General features: G+C 42.7%; 1 protein-coding gene across 3 annotated transcripts; it reads left to right on the top strand.

Moving 5' to 3' along the window:
- The first annotated feature begins 786 nt into the window (after positions 1-786).
- Positions 787-17,587, top strand: SKIC8 (SKI8 subunit of superkiller complex). 3 transcript variants are annotated; one of them, XM_060095118.1, is made up of 11 exons: positions 787-846; positions 4,540-4,590; positions 5,514-5,541; positions 7,326-7,431; positions 7,807-7,979; positions 11,433-11,581; positions 11,803-11,896; positions 12,744-12,837; positions 14,657-14,749; positions 15,473-15,551; positions 17,287-17,587. In XM_060095118.1, exons 2-11 carry the CDS (start codon positions 4,579-4,581, stop codon positions 17,374-17,376), a joined length of 918 nt encoding a protein of 305 aa, XP_059951101.1. In that variant the 5' UTR covers positions 787-846; positions 4,540-4,578; the 3' UTR covers positions 17,377-17,587. The 3 variants fall into 3 exon arrangements, with proteins under 3 accessions (XP_059951101.1, XP_059951102.1, XP_059951103.1); XM_060095119.1 differs by lacking the exon at positions 787-846 and adding an exon at positions 865-907; XM_060095120.1 differs by lacking the exon at positions 787-846 and adding an exon at positions 940-1,045.
- Positions 17,588-17,870: the final 283 nt, after the last annotated feature.

Here is a 17,870-nt window from a genome sequence, read left to right as displayed (position 1 = left end):
CCATAGAACTCAAGATGGTCCTAATAAACTAGATACTGGGAAACTCTAACCTGGGGTGGGGGTGGAGATAGGGTAAGAGTATGTGGATACTTCAGAGGGTTGCATTCACTGTGACTATACTTTACTATCATCACCTCCTATTAGAATCTTTTTGGACTTCTAAACCAGTTTTAATCAGGAGAGACTGTACTCTCTCCCACGACTAGCTGAAAGAAGGCTTAACCCTTCAGGGGCCGCCCCCAGACATTCCTCTCCCCCAAACATCTGTTCCCTCCTGCCCAGAGAGCCTTGGGCAGTGACCAGCAGCCAGGAGCAGCCGGGCAGCTTTGCGAGGATGGGGTGTGTGCCTCCACCCTTCCATCGCCTTGTTTTAAAATGCTGGTTACGACCTACTAAACTGATATCCGTCACAGTAACAGGTTGTGACTTGCAGTTTGAAAAACAAAGCTGTATTTCACTGAAAATTTTTTGAAGCAACAGAACTCTTGCAGTCATCATGTGTAGTTGAATCTCAAACTACAAATGAAGAGACTGCCACCCAAACGTCCAAGAGCTCAGCTGCTGAAACCTAAAACTGCGCTTCCGGAAGCAGGTTCCCAGGGGCCCCGCCCCCCGGGGGAAACCAGCGTGACCGGGGCGTGGCCTCTTTCCCCCTCTCCCCTCCTCCCCTTCTCCTCGTCCGCCCCGTGCGCGGCGTAGCGACGGCAGGGGGCGCTGCGGCATGCGCCGGCGCCCTGGGGACCAGTGAGATGCCCCGCCCCTTCGTGAGCTCATCGCCGCGCGTCACGGTCGCGCGGAGACTGGCGTCAGACGAGCCGCAGGGCAGTGCAGCCGGGCAGTGAGGCGGTGAGTTGATCCGCACAGCCGATTGGGAAGGCAGCTGCTAACGGCCCGGGCTGGAGGGCGGGTGAGCGAGGGTGGGCCCGAGGCTGCCTCTAAGACGGTTTGCTCAGGAATGCTTCAGGCTGCGGGGCCCGAGGGTGGTGGCTTCCGTGACTCCATTTACCCTGGCTACCTCTCGACGTGCGGGGCCTAAGGGGAGAGGGTAGGTTGCCTCATCTTGCGTCCTGAGGGTGTTCTGTGCAGGCTCGAGTTTAGAGCTGGTTTCTCTGCAGTAAAGGTGTCACTGTCCATAGAAGGAACGACTATCTTAACCGAAGTTTTCCAGTGGTGGGCCACGCTGTCTTCTTAGGTAGCGAGCTGGATAGGTACAAGCACAGGCTGAGTTATCTTTACTTCAAGTACCATGTAGTGTTATGGGTTACTGACCTGTCTGAGTACTTTAATAGGGACATGTGTAAAGTTCTTTAGAAACACTGAGGAGGGAGCAATGAATTCTGCCTAGGAAGTGGGAGGAAAGTTCTCTAAAGAGAGAAGGTAGCAAGAGAGGGCTTTGGGGTCCTCTTAGCTCTTAAATTATAGAGGATAAGAAACTGATGTAAGAGGTAGTGTAGCTTGGTGGCCTATACTATAGCTTGTATCCACCTTCTACTGTCAGACTAACCTTAGGCAGCTTCCTTAACCTCTCTTGAGTCTCACTTTCCTTATCAGGAAGGTAGAGGTGATAATAAGAATATCTACTAAGTGGGGTGAGAGGGTTCAGTGAGCTAACCTTTGTGTAGAACGTAAAACAGAGCCTGACTCATGGTACATCCTCAAACGTGCATTCATTGATAGAAGCACACCTCTGTCTTGAGGAGGCTGGCTTCTTGGAGTTGGCTTCTTGCAAACCTTCCTACTCTTTTGTTTCTCTCTGTTGCAGGGATTTGTTTCTGTTGCAAGGATGTGAGGCAGGATTTGGAAGGGGAGAGGGCAGGCCTCTGCTTCACTGGGCAGAGGGCTGGTGCCCAAGCAGAGTTGTAATACCGTTCATTTCAGCAAAACTGGCTTGAGCTCCTGCCTGTCTTTCCTACCCTGGCAAAGATTATTTACAAATCGTTTGTTTGTTTTTTCTGTTATCCTTGGAAAACCTTCACGGTAGCCTTTTTGGGTTTACAAATTTAAAGCAAGTAACCTGAACCTGGATGCCTTAGCTGTATGGTCTCCTCTGTCGATGGATAGAATTGAGGGGGCCATGAACTTGGATGAGAAGAAAAATTGCATCCTTATGTTCTCTAACCTCTAACTGAAATTTAGTGTTTCTTTCAATTATGAATGTTGTCAACAAACCACAGTATTGACAGGTTGACTTTGTCACCAATAGAAATTACAGATATTTTCATATCTTAGCATACTGTGTAAGCTCATGACAACTTTGAAATTATGGTAGTTATTAGACTTGCTGCTAGATCTTGATATGTAATGTGTAAATTAAGAATCACATATGTTATGCTATCACAAATTTAATTTTTGTATTTGGTAAAATTTTATTTTGGTATACAGTTGATCTTTATTCTCAGCTTCTGTATTTGCAAATTCATCTACATGCTAAAATTTATTTGTAGGCCCCAAACCAGTACTTGCAGTGCTTTTGTGGTCTTTCTTGGACATGTGTGAGGTGGTGAAAATTTTGAGTCAACTGACACACATTCTCAGCTGCAGCTGAACAAGGAAACATTCTGCCTTCTTGCTTCAGTTCTCATGCTGTAAACAAGTGTCTTTGTTTTCAGTCTTAGTGCCGTGATTTTTGTATTTTTGTGCTTTTATTGGTGATTTCAGTGTTTAAAATACCCCCCCCCCCCGCAAGCACAGTGCTAAAGTACTCTCTTAGTGTTCCTAAGTGCAGGAAGACTGTGATGTGCCTTATGGAGAAAACACACGTGTAGATAAACTTCATATAGGCAAGCATTATGGTGCTGTTAGCCATAAGTTCAATATTAATGAATTACCAACGTAAAATAAGGTGTCTGTTTTTTTAATAGACCTTTATTGGAGTATAATTGCTTCACAGTACTGTGTTAGTTTCAGTTGTACACCAAAGTGAATCAGCCATATGCATACGTGTCCCCATATCCCCTCCCTCTTGAGCCTCCCTCCCACCCTCCCTATCCCACCGATCTAGGTCATCGCAAAGCACTGAGCTGATCTCCCTGTGCTATGCTGCTGCTTCCCACTAGCTATTTTACATTCAGTAGTGTATATATGTTGATGCTACTCTCACTTCGCCCCAGCTTCCCCCTCCCACCCTGTGTCCTCAAGTCCATTCTCTATACCTACATCTTTATTCCTGCCCTGCAACTAGGTTCATCAGTACCTTTTTTTTTTTAATTTTTAGATTCCATATATATGCGTTAGAGTACGGTATTTGTTTTTCTCTTTCTGACTTACTTCATTCTGTATGACAGACTCTAGGTCCATCCACCTCACTACAAATAACTCAGTTTCATTTCTTTTTATGGCTGAGTAATATTCCATTGTATATATGTGCCACATCTTCTTTATCCATTCATCTGTCGATGGACACTTAGGTTGCTTCCATGTCCTGGCTATTGTAAATAGTGCTGCAGTGAACATTTTGGTACATGTCTCTTTTTGAATTATGGTTTTCTCAGGGTATATGCCCAGTAGTGGGATTGCTGGGTCATATGGTAGTTCTATTTTTAGTTTTGTAAGGAACCTCCGTACTGTTTTCCATAATGGTGGTGTCAATTTACATTCCCACCAACAGTGCAGGAGGGTTCCCTTTTCACCACACCCTTTCCAGCAGTTATTGTTTCTAGATGTTTTGTTAATAGCCATTCTGACCGGCATGAGGTGATACCTCATTGTAGTTTTGAGAAACATGCATAAAACAAAGTTATGTATTGTTCGGTTGCCAAAAATGTTACCAGGGTCTTGCAGGAACCTAATGCAGTGTCTCCCCTAGGAGCAATGGATCAGTGTTCATTAATTCGGTGTTCAGTGATGTTATAGAACATAACTGCCTGGAATAACAAGAATAGACCATACTTGGTTTCCTTTCTAATCCTATGTATTTTATTTTATGTATTTGAAAACATCCTGAGAAGGGGTTTATAGGGTTTACAAGGCTGCTAGAGGGGTCTACAGCACACACAAAAAAGATTGAGAACTCTTATTATAGCCTGAGAAATTAAATCTATTCCTATGGTTAAGTTTGTGTTTAGCTGAGCTAAGTCCTTAAAGACTTCAGCACCTTTTGGGAGACATGTGTCTCCCTCTAGCTCATGTCCTCATTTACATGCCTGCTGGCTCTTACAGGCATTTTTGGCTGAGATCCCCGCATGGACTCTAAGAACTTTGCTCCCCCATATTTGCTTGTTGAGTTTTGAATAAATAATATTTTAAATTAAAAGGTCCTGTGGTTTTATCTCTCTGAAGAGCAGCAAAGGAGGGAGACTGGTCCCTCTCTGTAGTCAACTTGAGGAGAAGAAAACATGGGAGGTGATAGGTATTAGTTGAGAAAGAAGTCCGTGCCACCTGGTAGGGCTTGTGAAGGGGGCCCCTGGGACTGATCCACAGAAAAGTGTCCGGGCAACTCTGCCAAAGAGTTGCCTTATTTTCTTGATCAAGGGGAACCTTCTGTAGCCCCCTCTGTCCTGATGACACCCCCTTACTGAAACCCTGGTATTGTTTCCACAGAGCTGTCTGGCCTTTAGCCCTTCATCCTTGGTTAAGGAAATGACCAACCAGGTAAGGCCTATGGAAAGAAAGAATATCAGTTGGTCTCTTTGGCAGCTTCGAGCCCAGTACGTTGTCTGGGTGTGTAGTCAGAAAACTAGCGTCTGATTCCTGCTCTTCTCCTGAAGAGTAGGGTGACCCTGGGCACCTAGTCACCAGGGGGGGTAGGTGGCACTAGTAAAATGCACAACACTAAGAGGAGGATTATTTTATCTAAGTCTGTACCACAGTTTACAAAGGGATTGAGGAAGCTTAAAAGAATTTGTACACAAAACGAGAAAGAGGGCTTCCCTGGTGGCTCAGTGGTTGAGAGTCCGCCTGCCGATGCAGGGGACATGGGTTCATGCCCCGGTCCAGAAAGATCCCACATGCCGCGGAGCGGCTGGGCCCGTGAGCCATGGCCGCTGAGCCTGCGCGTCCAGAGCCTGTGCTCTGCAACGGGAGAGGCCACAACAGTGGGAGGCCCACGTACCGCAAAAAAAAAAAAGGAGAGAGAAACAAAGATCAGAAAAGGAGAAACATATCTTTGTAATAAAATTAGGGACAGAGTTAACAGGTTATGCAGACTGTGTGGTTTTATACAGCTGCAAAAATTAAGCTGCATACTGGACTCTGAGCTTCCTGGTGATCAGAGCAGGAAAAAACACGTAATTTATTACTCTCCTTTTGGGGTGGGTAATAGTGGTTAGGGAGAAGAGACTATAGTTTGTCTAAAATTAAAGAACTAATTTTTTTCTGGTATGACTCTACAAACCTTGCATGAGCAGGAATCAAGGAGCTCCTAAGAGGTCAGGCAGGGGAAGTAGCTAAGACTGGTGACTATATCTACTGGGGGGCAGGGCAGTGAGTTTGGGGGGCAGGAGGTGTTTTAGGGAAGGGATGGGACACATCTGAAATCTGACCATTGGTTTAATGTGTCTTCTGTTCTTTTTTAGTACAGTATTCTCTTCAAACAAGAGCAAGGTAAGCAGCTTGCCTGTTCAAGCAAATTTACCTATGAAAAACTGTTGTCCCTGGCTTAAGATTTTTGTCATGCTGACCAGACATGCAGTTTCCAACTGTACTCTGCAGAAACATTGGCAGAAGCAGCTGAAAACAAATACATTTAAAAACAAACAACAACAACAACAAAAACCAAGCCACTAACTTAAAAGAAAAAGCAGGAGTCAAATGACAGACCAGAGAACTCCAGGCTGAGGAAACCTTTCCCACCTGAGGAACTCTGAGCTTCCCAGCTATCAAAGTGAAAGAAGGAAACGCTTTGAGTCTCAGAAATCTGTTCATGCCAGCTCATCTGGGGAGGTAAACTTGAGCCTGGCCCTGAACTCAGATGTTCTCTTAGGGGTTTTTATTCGGGCTCCTTCATTTACAACAAGTGCAGGGACTCTCACAGAGGACCTTTGACCCTCAATGAAAGTGAAGGATATAGTAACAGCAAGGTGAATTTCTGTCAAGACTACTGAGTGGGAGGGGTGGGCTGGGGGCTGTGCGGCAGAGGCAGTGGTGGGAATGGGAGCAGGAGGCAGGTCAGAGTTCAGTCTGGAAAAGTAACTGGCCAGTGATACCGGACTTCATACCTGAAAAGGAGTATGTGCGTGGCCTATTCACACGTATCTCATTTCTCCACCACAGCCTGGATGAGTTAGGTAAAGCCTGGAGGAATTTGTGAAATGCCTAATAAAAGCCCTTCCACTTTAAGTAGGTGACATTTAGGTAGTCTAAATTTTAAGCCAAAAGCATTCTTTCAGGTTAGCTAGCGTAGGTAACTAGTAGCTAGTCAGGCATGCCAGTCAGCTGCCTTGTATGCAGCTAATGCCATCTGGCTGGCAAGCTAGCAGGCTTGGGTCGGGTGGGGATTGTAATGGAAGCCATGTATGTAAGTCACAGCTGTTTAAGTTGAATGCCCTTGTATTCATATCTTGGAAAGGTGTTCCTGGAGAAATGCCGCCAGGTATGAAGAAAGCCTCCTTGTGCACTTGTCACATTTATATTCCTGCACCAGGTCTGCAGACCCACCAGCATGGCCTGCCAAATATGCAACTTGCAGACTTAGAATTTAAAGTAGACGTTAGTTAATAGAGAGGTTGGATTTGAATCCCGGTTCTGCCTCTTCTTAGCTTTTGACTTTGGGTGAGCTACTAGGCTTCTCTAAGCCTCTGATTCCTTATCTGTAAAATGAAGATACTATTCACAGTACCTATTTCCTAGGGTTGTTGTGGCTGAGGTAATACTTATAAAAGGATTAAAGTAATAACTGGCCCATTAAACATAATAGACATTGTGGCAAAAGGCATCTCATGCATGGAGGCTGTTTTAGTTATTTGTTTTCAGAACTGTACTGTTTACAGTTGACCTGCCTACTGGTTTCCAAGGACCTCTAAGAAATACCTCTTAGCAGCTTTAGATCTCTTTTTGGGGTGGGTTTCACTTCAGCTAAGTGAGAGCCTTTCCACACTAATGCATGTTGGGCAGCATGCGAGAGTAGAAGGGACATTGGATCACTCTGGCACTGCTGCCCCACCTGGGAACCTGTGATGTGGGGCAAGTAGCTTCTTCAGAGCCTCCAGTTTTCATATCTGCCTCCACAGTTATAATAAAAGCTGTATGGGAAAGCGGTTTGCAAAACAATAAAATGGCACAGGTGGGTATTACCTCAGAATTGTTGTAACAGTATTTCAGCTTCATCTTAGCACATTCAGTTCAGAAGTTGCATGAAGACTTTTAAAATGAAGTGCTTCCCATTCTAGCCCATGATGATGCCATTTGGTCAGTTGCCTGGGGGACAAACAAGAAAGAAAACTCTGAGACGGTGGTCACAGGATCCCTGGATGACCTGGTGAAGGTCTGGAAATGGTGAGTGCCCTCTCCTCTAACATGCAGCCTTGGAAATTGGGGTTTTTACTTCTGGGCTCCCAAATTGCAATCAGAGAAGTATTAACTGTTTTCTAAGCAAGAAAGCAATAGTAGTATGGTGGTATACAAAGGCAGATTCTTTTTCTCTCATTTGTTTTCCTGTTATTCGCTGTTCAGGCCCTATAGTTTAAGAAAAAAAAAAAAGTCTCATGGCTAAAAGTTGGCTGCATGTGGTGTTCTGTGGCTCTTGATTTCCTCTCTGGTTCTGCTTTTCACAGACCATTGGTAATACATACTTTCAGGGGCCCAGAATTTCAGATGCCAGGTACAATGTGTTGTGTATGAAGAAATCCATTTCTCTGTCCCCCATTGAAGGCGTGATGAGAAGCTGGACCTACAGTGGAGTCTGGAGGGCCATCAGCTGGGTGTGGTGTCTGTGGACATCAGCCACACCCTGCCCATTGCTGCATCCAGTTCTCTTGATGCTCACATTCGTCTCTGGGACTTGGAAAACGGCAAACAGATAAAGTCTATAGATGCAGGACCTGGTAAGAGTTTTACTCTTAGAGAAGATACTAGAGGTTTACAATCCCTTTTTGAAACCTTTAGGGATAGATGTATTTTACAGTTCAGAAGTTTTTGGATTTGAGACTGGTAATATGGGTGCATGAACTGTATGTCATGTAATACCTTCAGTGGGGCTGGGGGCAGCACTCTAATCAAATACTAATACCTCAGCGACTAAACATGAGTATTTACACTAAGAGAGGTATATACAGGCTATAAATAGCCTTACATCAGTTCAGGTCAGGTTTTATTACCAAATGAATTTTGGTACTAAAATTATTTTTTAAAACTTTCAGTTTTCATCGCCTTTGAGTTTCAGAATTGCTGATTTGGGATTGTGGACTTGTGTTTGAATGGTCCAGAGGTCCTCTGTTTGCCATATTCTGAATTGATACATTCACTGCCTTATAGAGGTCTAGAACATAAAGCACTGTGTCCTCATAGATCTGTATCATGGTAATCTCTACTAATTATGATTAAAGTGCCTGTTTCTAGTATATGATAGATATATGAAACTTCTAAAGAAACAAATCCATTGTTTTTTTAAGTTCTATAGGACAGCATAATCTTGTCCATTAGCCTTGATAAATATCTGAGGTAATGGAAGTTAATGATTTCAGTATGTTGGATTAATGTGGAACAAGCAACATGACATTTCAGGATTCCTTGTAGCCTTATATTTACTTGTAAATGACTGCATACAAACTAGCCCACAAAGTCTGTTAAGACTCTGCTTTGTAGCTGAGAGGAGGAAGAGGCAGATCTGTTGCTGCCTTTTCATCTTGGACACCTAAGCCCTCCCATGACGCCAAGGTCACTGCGTGGTTTTGTGACCCCCCGGGCACACCACAGCTGAAGAAATGATTACTGGATTTGTTCCAAGGAAAAGGATGGTGTCTGTATCCAACTTGCCTTCCCTGACAAATAGTACCTTAAACTACATACTGGTTCCATGTGTGGCAAATGATCATTGAAAGATTACTGTTAGGAAAGAAAAAAGATACTGAGACGAGTAGAGGGTTGGGTTTATTTTCTTTTTGGATAGGAATATTCCTAAAACTATACCATACCATTAAACAGTAGTTATTTGGGTGAGTAATAAAAGCAAGCATTGCTATTGACAACTAAGGAGCAGCTGAATTGAATTCATCTGAAGGTAAAACTAATAAGTCCAGGTCTAATGAATGTAGGGAAACGGACATTTACATTATACCTATCTTGAAAATATGCCTGGAGAATGTGAAAGAAGGAACAGAAGAAGGAGAAAAAGACAAGAAAGAAAATCTCAGATCCTGAAGAAGAAAGTGAGGAAGTAGAAGAAAAGGAAGATGAAGGGGAACATCCTCCATTGGGCACCTCACCCATCCTGTAGCTCCAGCAAACTGACATTGAAGAACAAAGGCGGAAGCATAGGGGCCTCTCGACATCAGATGGTTCAAGATGTCCCAATGTAAAGAAAAGCTACTCTTTTGCTGATGAGGTGGAACTTAGTGATTAAAATAAATATTTATTATGCAAATGTTAAAATAAATTTTAGAGTGAACATTTTAATTGAGGAATAAAAATTCCTTCAATTTCAAGTATAAGGAAATTTGCCACTAAAAGTTCTATGTTATCGAACAGTTAATAAGCAAATGTAAAAATAATTCAAAAGTGTGATTTTATTAAACTTCAAGGAATAAAAATCAGATTTTTTAGTAACTATTATTCCCGTAAACAGCTAATTATAATAGGAATAAGAAAACAATCCTGTTAGAATAATGCTTTAGTCATTTAGGAGTAAAGATAGATATTAAAAAGCAGTTATTTGAGAGATTGATTATAAAAGCTTTTTCAGATCTTCTTGGTTAATTGAGCACTTTTGAAGTTAATTTCCTTTTTTAAAACAAATATTTCATAAGAAAAGTGATAGAGCTAAATTATTGATTATTACTTTGAATATGTGTGTTAAAATTTGTGAGAGATTTTTATTTTAAAACTCACCCTGGAATATGGTGCTGACCCATCTGTGCCAGGAGCCCCTGTCTACCATGAGTTAAACTCAGAGAGGCCTTCACTCTCCCCTGGCCTGAGAAGGGCATGACCTCTTTGAGCCCTGCCCCAGGAATAAGGAGAGTGACATGGGAAGGAGCCTTTCTCTCCTCTCCCATTGATCTAATAAGCTCTGTTTCTGGGCAGATGCAGGAGGGGCAGGACTTAGGGTACATTCCCATATAAGAGTGGGTATGGGCAAAGGGACCTAGACGAGCACTGGACAACTAGATTATTCCTTGGCCTCTAGGCTCTGACGCCAAAAGCTCCCAAAGCCCTTTGGGGTTGCCTATGAAGAGGTTCCCATGTAGCTGAGAAAAGAAATACTAAAATATTATCAGTGTTCCAGATGGAAATATAAAGCACATGTGTTTACCCAGGCTGCCCATGAGTCTGGAGACTTACACAGAAGCACTGTGATACACAAATAACATTTGGATAGAACACTTGAAATCAGGCTGTGTGGTATAACTTAAAAACTAGTTGATTTTTTTTTAAACGAACAGTGCCTCTTTCCAGTCCTTATTCTCTGTTAATTTGTGGTAAATACTTTGTCATATTACAGTTTTATATAAGAGTATTTCTGGTACCTTTTCATTTATTACAGTTTTATTGAGGTAGACTTTCACCTCTATAATTGCACTCTGAAATTAACCCATTGTAAGTATACAGTTTAACAAGTTTTAGTAAATTTCCACAGTTGTGCAGCCACCACTCCAATTCGGTTTTAGAACACTTCCGTGCCCCACAGAAGTTCCCCCATGACCATTTATAGTTAATCTGTGCTCCCACCCTCAGCCTCAGGCAACCACTCATCTGCTTTCTGTACCTATAGTTTTGCCTTTTTGAAAAATTTCATGTAAGTGAAATCGTATTGTCTTATACATCTTCATTCTTTCTTTAGCGTGATGTTTTTGAGGTTCATCCGTGTTGTAGCATGTATCAGTAGTTTGTTCCTTTTTATTGCTGAGCAGTGAGTATTCCATTATGGGATATTCCACATTTTGTTCATCCATTTACCAGTTGATGGACATTTCGATTCTCTCCAGTTTTTGAATATTCTGAGTAATGCTGCTATGAGCATTCAGGTACAAGTCTGTGCGTGGACATGTGTTTTCATTTCTGAGTGGAACTGTTGGGTATTATGGTAAGTGTTTTTACTTAAGCTGTCAAACTGTTTTTCAAAGTATCTGTACCATTTTATTTTCCCACCAGTGTATGAGGATTTTGGTTTCTCCACATCCTTGCTAACACTTGGTATTGTCCTGTCTATCTACATTTTTAGTAAAAATTTAAGATGCCCTTAAACTAAATTGGTATAGAATTAATATCTTCACAACATTTTTAAAATTAAAGTCGCGTCTTTTCTCACTATAGTTTTTTTCCTTCTTTTTTCTGTTCAGTGGATGCCTGGACTTTGGCCTTTTCTCCTGATTCCCAGTATCTGGCCACAGGAACTCATGTGGGGAAAGTGAACATTTTTGGTGTGGAAAGTGGGAAAAAGGAATATTCTTTGGACACAAGAGGAAAATTCATTCTTAGTATTGCATATGTAAGGAAACGTTGCTCTTTTTTTCTCTCTCTGATTCTTTCAGTTTACTCTTCTAGCCTTTTGTATTCCTTGGTAAACGTTCTGCATTGGTCTTGTCAGGCAGCTACTGGCATGGTTTGCCAGTCAGCCAGTTAGACCTGCAGCCAGCAGATTGCTTGTGTTTGGTGGGGATGGCTTAAGAATATGGAGTTTCAAATGATCTCCATATGTTCTCTGTGCAGAGTCCTGATGGGAAGTATCTGGCCAGTGGAGCCATAGACGGAATCATCAATATTTTTGATATTGCAACCGGAAAACTTCTGCACACGCTGGAAGGTGTGGTTCATCGTTTTATTTTGTGCAAACTGGCTTATCAGATCACAAAGGAAGACGTATTCTTTCATTAAAATGCTGCTAAATGGCAAATGAGCTTTAGATTTGCAAAACATCAATCTCAGTTGGAGATCTCAAATGCCTCTAAGGTTCAGTTTTGTCACTAGTTATAACCTAGACATATTAGTTCTTGTACCGTGTTAAATGCTTTTTTTGGTGAACAGGCCTTTTTATTTATGTGTTAATATATCCTAGCTATATGAGTGTCTTATTTCTGTCATGTTTGGTTCTAAAGAACTTTGTGATTAGAAAATAACTCCTTTTTGTCAGTAATTTGAAGGTAGATGAAAGTGCTGTGCCTACCCTTTGCAATGATGACCTCTGGGCAGGAGAACTGGGTACTAGAACAAGGGAAGGGTTGGAGGGCGACTTCTACTCTGTATTCTTTTGTACTATTTTGAATTCTAACCAAGAGAATATATTACCTCTTCAATGTATCCTTTACCCTCTACAGCAAAGGATTTGGTAGGGAAATAGCATCCTATTTCTTCAACCTTGCAAATCAGAAACGATGCATGTTTCCATGTTTGGCCATATCTGTGGCAGAGGAGTTTCTTCTAAGCAATGTGTGCTGAGGTCCAGTTGGTCAAGGAAGGGATCTGAGGAGAAATGGCTCCAGCAGGAGGGGCCTGGGTTATGTGCATGTTTCTAGAGCATTAGAAGGAAGGGTCCAGTCAGTACCCTCTCTGACTGAAGCACCTGGGCAGTGCAACTCAGTGACTTACAGTCATTAAAAGTGACATAGTTAGTGGAAACTGTATCAGTTAACAAGCGTCTTTGTGAATTTCAGGCCATGCTATGCCCATTCGCTCCTTGACTTTTTCCCCGGATTCGCAGCTCCTTGTCACTGCTTCAGATGATGGCTACATCAAGATCTATGATGTGTAAGTTACCTGTTGAGATTCAAGGCTTCTCACTTAATACCAATGCCTGTTTTGCCTCTTATCATTAGGAGGAGCCCTAGCAAGTGTGCTGCTCCCTCTCTGGGTCTAGGAAAGACTTGTGTTCAGGTCCTGTCAGACACTCAGTCTCCCCAGTTATTCCTCCCCTGTCAGCGTCCCTGCTTTGAGCTTAGAATGTTATGGAGGAAGACGTGCATGGGTTACCTACTAGGATCACATACTTGCTACTTTTTTTCAGGCATCCTGTCTGTTGTGATTTTAAATTCTTTTGGGTAGGTAAGTAGTGTACAGTTGAGGAGATGGAGCCATGGGCTGTAGCTGGCTTGGAGTGATGGTAAACAATTAGAACATCCATTTTCTAGGGGTGTTCTAGAAGGTACTTCTCTGCCCTAGTTAGGGAGCTGTCAGTTCATAAGCCAGTTTGCAGCAGGTCTAGATGAGGGAGATTTTTTGTTGTTGGTTTTTGACCACAGGTATAGAAGTGAGTTAATCTTCAGTTCATGGCTCTGTTTCATTGGAAGCCTGTGCAAGGGCCCTTTCTCTTGTTGTTTTCCCCTATCTTTCTCAGTCACCACTCCTTTTCACCCCTGAGGTCTCCCCTACATGGTGTTTGACGTGTGTGTGATACTTTGACTCAGTACTGCTAATCAGTGTGCCTCTGGTTCCTGGCTTCCAAAGGTAGCATTCTAATCCACTGGGTGCATACGTTACGCTTCTTCCCAACGATGGGTGCTACAGCCATGATCATCCACATGCATGTCCTTTTATGGGCCTGTGAGAGTTTTTCGGGAGTTTAAACTTGGGGGCTTTGGGAGGACGAAAAGTTGTCAAAGAGACATGGAATTAGAACTGCAGCTTCTGGAATTAGAGCGGAATGAGGGTGTTAGGGTCTGGGGGGAAGATGCCTCTCTCAAACTGTGCTTGCCTGTCAGTAGCAGAGCCAATATAAATAGTAGCAATTCCTTAAGAATCCAGTTTTCTTTAATAAGGCTTTCAGTGCTACAATTTCATCATCCTCCCAACAACCGGTGAGGTAGCGCGGATTCGTGTCCCCATAAGGCAGGCGAGAAGCCCAAGCTGAGGTGGTGGTTTGGCTAAGGTGCTGTTACTGAATGAACACCTAGGACTTTTACCTGCTTGTGATCCCACTGCTTTCCACTGAGGCCACCTCTCCTTGTACCTAACCGAGGTTTGCTCTACTCTTCTGGGTTCAGAGGTCAAACTGCTGGCCTCAGTCGGGTCTTAGGATTGTTTTCCAGCCATAAGTGATTTCATTTCGCTTTTTTAAAAAGTGAAAATGACTGTAGTAATTAGACCTGTCTTGTTCTTGGTTAGCTTAAAAATGGTCTATCCAAGCCACATCTGTTGTAAAGAGTACATCCTTAGACATTCCTTAGACACAAGGCACTGGGCCTATATGGAAAGGGTACTAGGTGGGCGGGGGTCAGAACCTGCAACTGCCCTGAGATGGCCTGCTTGCCCCTGCTGGTTCTGTTTCCTCATCTTAGGAGCTGACTTGCTGAGCCTTCTTTATTTTGAGCTTTTTAAGCTTTGCTTGTTCAGGATCTTATTTTTGGCTCTTGGTGGCATTGACATATTTGGGGTTAATGCTGTTGAAAGTTTTGTTTCTGCAGTGTGTGATGCTACTTCATAGAAAAGGGAATTTTTAAACTAATACTGTGGTGATTATAAGGGTAGCAGATTTGGTCCAATTAAACGGGCAATTAAGAGTATACCTTCCATTTCAGTGATTGTATTCCAAAAGTTAACCTCTCCATTTTATTTGAAACTCCCATTTCAGACAACACGCCAGCTTGGCTGGCACATTGAGTGGCCATGCATCCTGGGTGCTGAACGTTGCATTTTGTCCTGATGACACACACTTTGTTTCCAGGTACTTATGATTCTTATCAGTTTCTAAAATGTTATGAAGATGAAGATGGTCATCTTGTATGAATTGCCTTAAAATTTGAAGACCCTTTTTTAATTCTGATAGCCTTTGTTTTCTGCAGTGTTTTTTAAATTGTGAAGTTAATTGTCCTCAGCTGGAACAAAAGTGGATTCTTTTGAACAGTTCAGCTCTTAGTTCTTCCTTATAAATCTAGGCTTCTACCTACAGTTACTTAAGGGATACCTGTGTTACAGTAGTAACTTCAGATATGAAAATCTGTTTGTAAAATGTTGTGCTTTGAGACCCCAGTGTTGTTTAGGCCCAGGATGGCCAAGACAGTTGAAAAACAGAGGATGGATGGCTTAATAGCATTGCACAGAGGTTTACAGAAGCCTCTGAGAACCTTTATTTTGAAGCTTTCACGGGCCTCCCTCCCATCTGGATATAGGACTCTCATCCGAGACTCCTGATGAGAACATTTAATATGAGGGCCAGGCAGATCAGAAGTTCAGGGAAATAGCTGCTCTGTGAGAGGGGAAAGCCAACCAGTGATGCCAACATCCTTGGCCACCTTTTGGGGCCCTGGATGGCCACTTGTGTACCCAGGCACCAAGGGGGCCTCTAGGTAGGCTGAGTGAAGGAGTGTGGGATTTTTGAGCAGGTTCTTTCCAACTTCAAACCAGTCTGAGAACTTTTCTCATACTAATGTTCCCTTTTTTAAAATAGCTCATCTGACAAAAGTGTAAAAGTTTGGGATGTTGGAACGAGGACTTGTGTTCACACCTTCTTTGATCACCAGGATCAGGTATGGCATAATTAACATTCAGATTCCTTTGGATTGCTAGCATTGTCTGACCACTGTGCCAAAACTCATTCCTTTTCCTAACCTTGCTGCTTGGGTTGTCAAGACCAGTCGACCCTTGGGGCTGAGCTACTCTGATTGCTTGGATGTCCATCCAGCCTGTGTTCCTGTGCGCACTCGGGGGTGCAGAGGCTCAGGACGTGCTGTCAGCCTAGCAACCCACAAGGCATGATATGTCCCTGTGTAGGCTAGAAAACAGGTACTAGCCACACAGCCTTTAAATGCCTTCTTTGAAACATGCTGCAGCTGGTGCCTGGGGCGTGCCTGGGCCCTTTTCTGGGTAGAGCTGGGCCATGGCTGGCTCAAGAAGAACCTGCTTACTCAGAAGCTTCCATTCCATTCCACAGCCATCACTTTTCTCTTTTGGAGCGGCCCAAAGAAGTGAAGTGATTTTTTTTTTCTTTAAATATACTTGAAGCCAGAAATTCTTACAGGTTGTTTGAAGTTAGTGATATTACTGACTTTGGTTTCAGTCTTTAAATTAGGGAGAAGAGGCTTTGTTTTCACTGGAGTCTTATCTTTCCAAGATGAATGTGAAATGATAAAGGCATTCTAGTGCAGGGCTTCTCAGTCTTTAATGTGCACAGGAATCCCCTGGGGATCTGGTAACAATGCAGATGCTGATTCAGTGGGTCTGGCCTGGGCCTGAGTTTTTGTGTTTGTCACAAGCTCCAGGTGAGGCTAGCATTGCTGGTTCCAACCACTTTGAATAGCAAGGGTCTTGGGGAAGTAGTATAAAAAATAAAATACCCATGGCAGTATAAAGTTGTCTTTTAAGATATTTTAAATGCTCTTATGGCGATCTCATAGAATCTCTTTGGAATGCAGCTTAAAGTTAACAGTTGTTCATGCTTTTTTACATTTAATCTTAAATTGTTGCCCACAAAGTTGAGGGGGTTTAATTTTGACATTCCACTACTGGATTAAAACATTTAACTCAGGGAGTAAGTCCTGGCTGGCTGTGTTGCTTTGCACGTGAAGGTCAGTGTGTGGTGCTGTCAGAGGAAGACGTTTGGAGTGGAAATGAGGCCATCACCTGGCCCAATTGCAACACTGAAATCAGGGCTAGAATACCCAACTCAGGGGTAGGGTGACAGGCTGACCTGATAAAACTCCTGCCACATCAGTTCTGTCTGGGAAGGAGGTGTGAATCTGTTAATTCAGTACATAGCAAATGAAAGCAATGACGTGTGACGCCAAGTTGTCTAGCTCCTAGGGACAGGCAGGACAGGGCTCTAATAAGAGAGTGAGAAGTACTGACCGTGGTGGGGGCGAGCCCAAGGAGGTAGGTGAGGAGCACAGTTTGCAATGATCCCCGTAGGCAGCGACCTCAGGGTAGTTGTGCCTTTTCCTTCCTGGAAACATAAATGAGACCACATGCTGGTCCCTTGTGGGTTCCATCTTCACAACATTAAGTCACTTCCTAGATTGTGAATCTTTGAAAGGTTTGTAGATACCTTGATTTGTGTTTAGAAATGAAATTTTCTTGAGTTGGGAGGTGAGTGGAATGATAATCAAACAGTAGTAATAGAAGATCCCTAGTTAGAGGAAAGGCAGAAAGCACGAGAACATCCTCATCTCAGTGTTTTTCTAGATTCAGTATAATGAGAATAGAATAAGGATGTTCATTCATAAAGAATAAAGGTGTTAGTGGAATTTTTTTTCTTTTTATTTACAGGTCTGGGGAGTAAAATACAATGGAAATGGCTCAAAAATTGTGTCTGTCGGAGATGATCAGGAAATTCACATCTACGATTGTCCAATTTAAACATCAGTCTTCCAGGCTAATGCTGCAGAAAGAATGTATAGATTGATCGTGACATTCCTTACCTTTCTAGCTTGTTTAAAAGAAATATAGCATTTATTGTAGCAAACGCTTAAATTTTGTAGATACAGTATAAATCTTTTCATGTTTTATTGGAAATGCCATTTATACTGTAACATAAAGTGTTCTTAATGCAAACACCCATGTTCTTGAACATGCTTCTTTTTCATTTGCCCTGTTACTGGTAGAACAGTGAGAGGAATCAGCATCATTATGTGAAAACAAGTATCTGCCTCAGAAATGAATACATCCAGGCACTTACTGAACTTTCCAGTACAGAAATTCAGGCTCACTCTCCCAAGGAATGAGTCATGCAGAAGCTGTAAGAGGAAAGCTAATCTATTTCAGAATGGGATCCTGAAGGAAACAGGATATGTGACTGGGTGGGAACATTCTGTAGTCCTATCTGGGCATTCTTCTATTTGATAGATTAAAAA

This window comes from Mesoplodon densirostris, chromosome 4, assembly GCF_025265405.1.
Source record: "Mesoplodon densirostris isolate mMesDen1 chromosome 4, mMesDen1 primary haplotype, whole genome shotgun sequence".
NCBI lineage: Eukaryota > Metazoa > Chordata > Mammalia > Artiodactyla > Ziphiidae > Mesoplodon > Mesoplodon densirostris.
The sequence above is the reverse complement of the archived record's forward strand: the minus strand, read 5'-3'. Positions and strand labels throughout refer to the sequence as shown.

What these genes read in the sequence shown, in the direction of transcription:
- SKIC8 (XM_060095118.1), top strand. An exon ending in TCTCTTCAAACAAGAGCAAG is followed by an intron (nt 5,542 to 7,325) that starts GTAAGCAGCTTG and finishes TTCCCATTCTAG; the next exon opens with CCCATGATGATGCCATTTGG. An exon ending in GTCTATAGATGCAGGACCTG is followed by an intron (nt 7,980 to 11,432) that starts GTAAGAGTTTTA and finishes TTTTCTGTTCAG; the next exon opens with TGGATGCCTGGACTTTGGCC.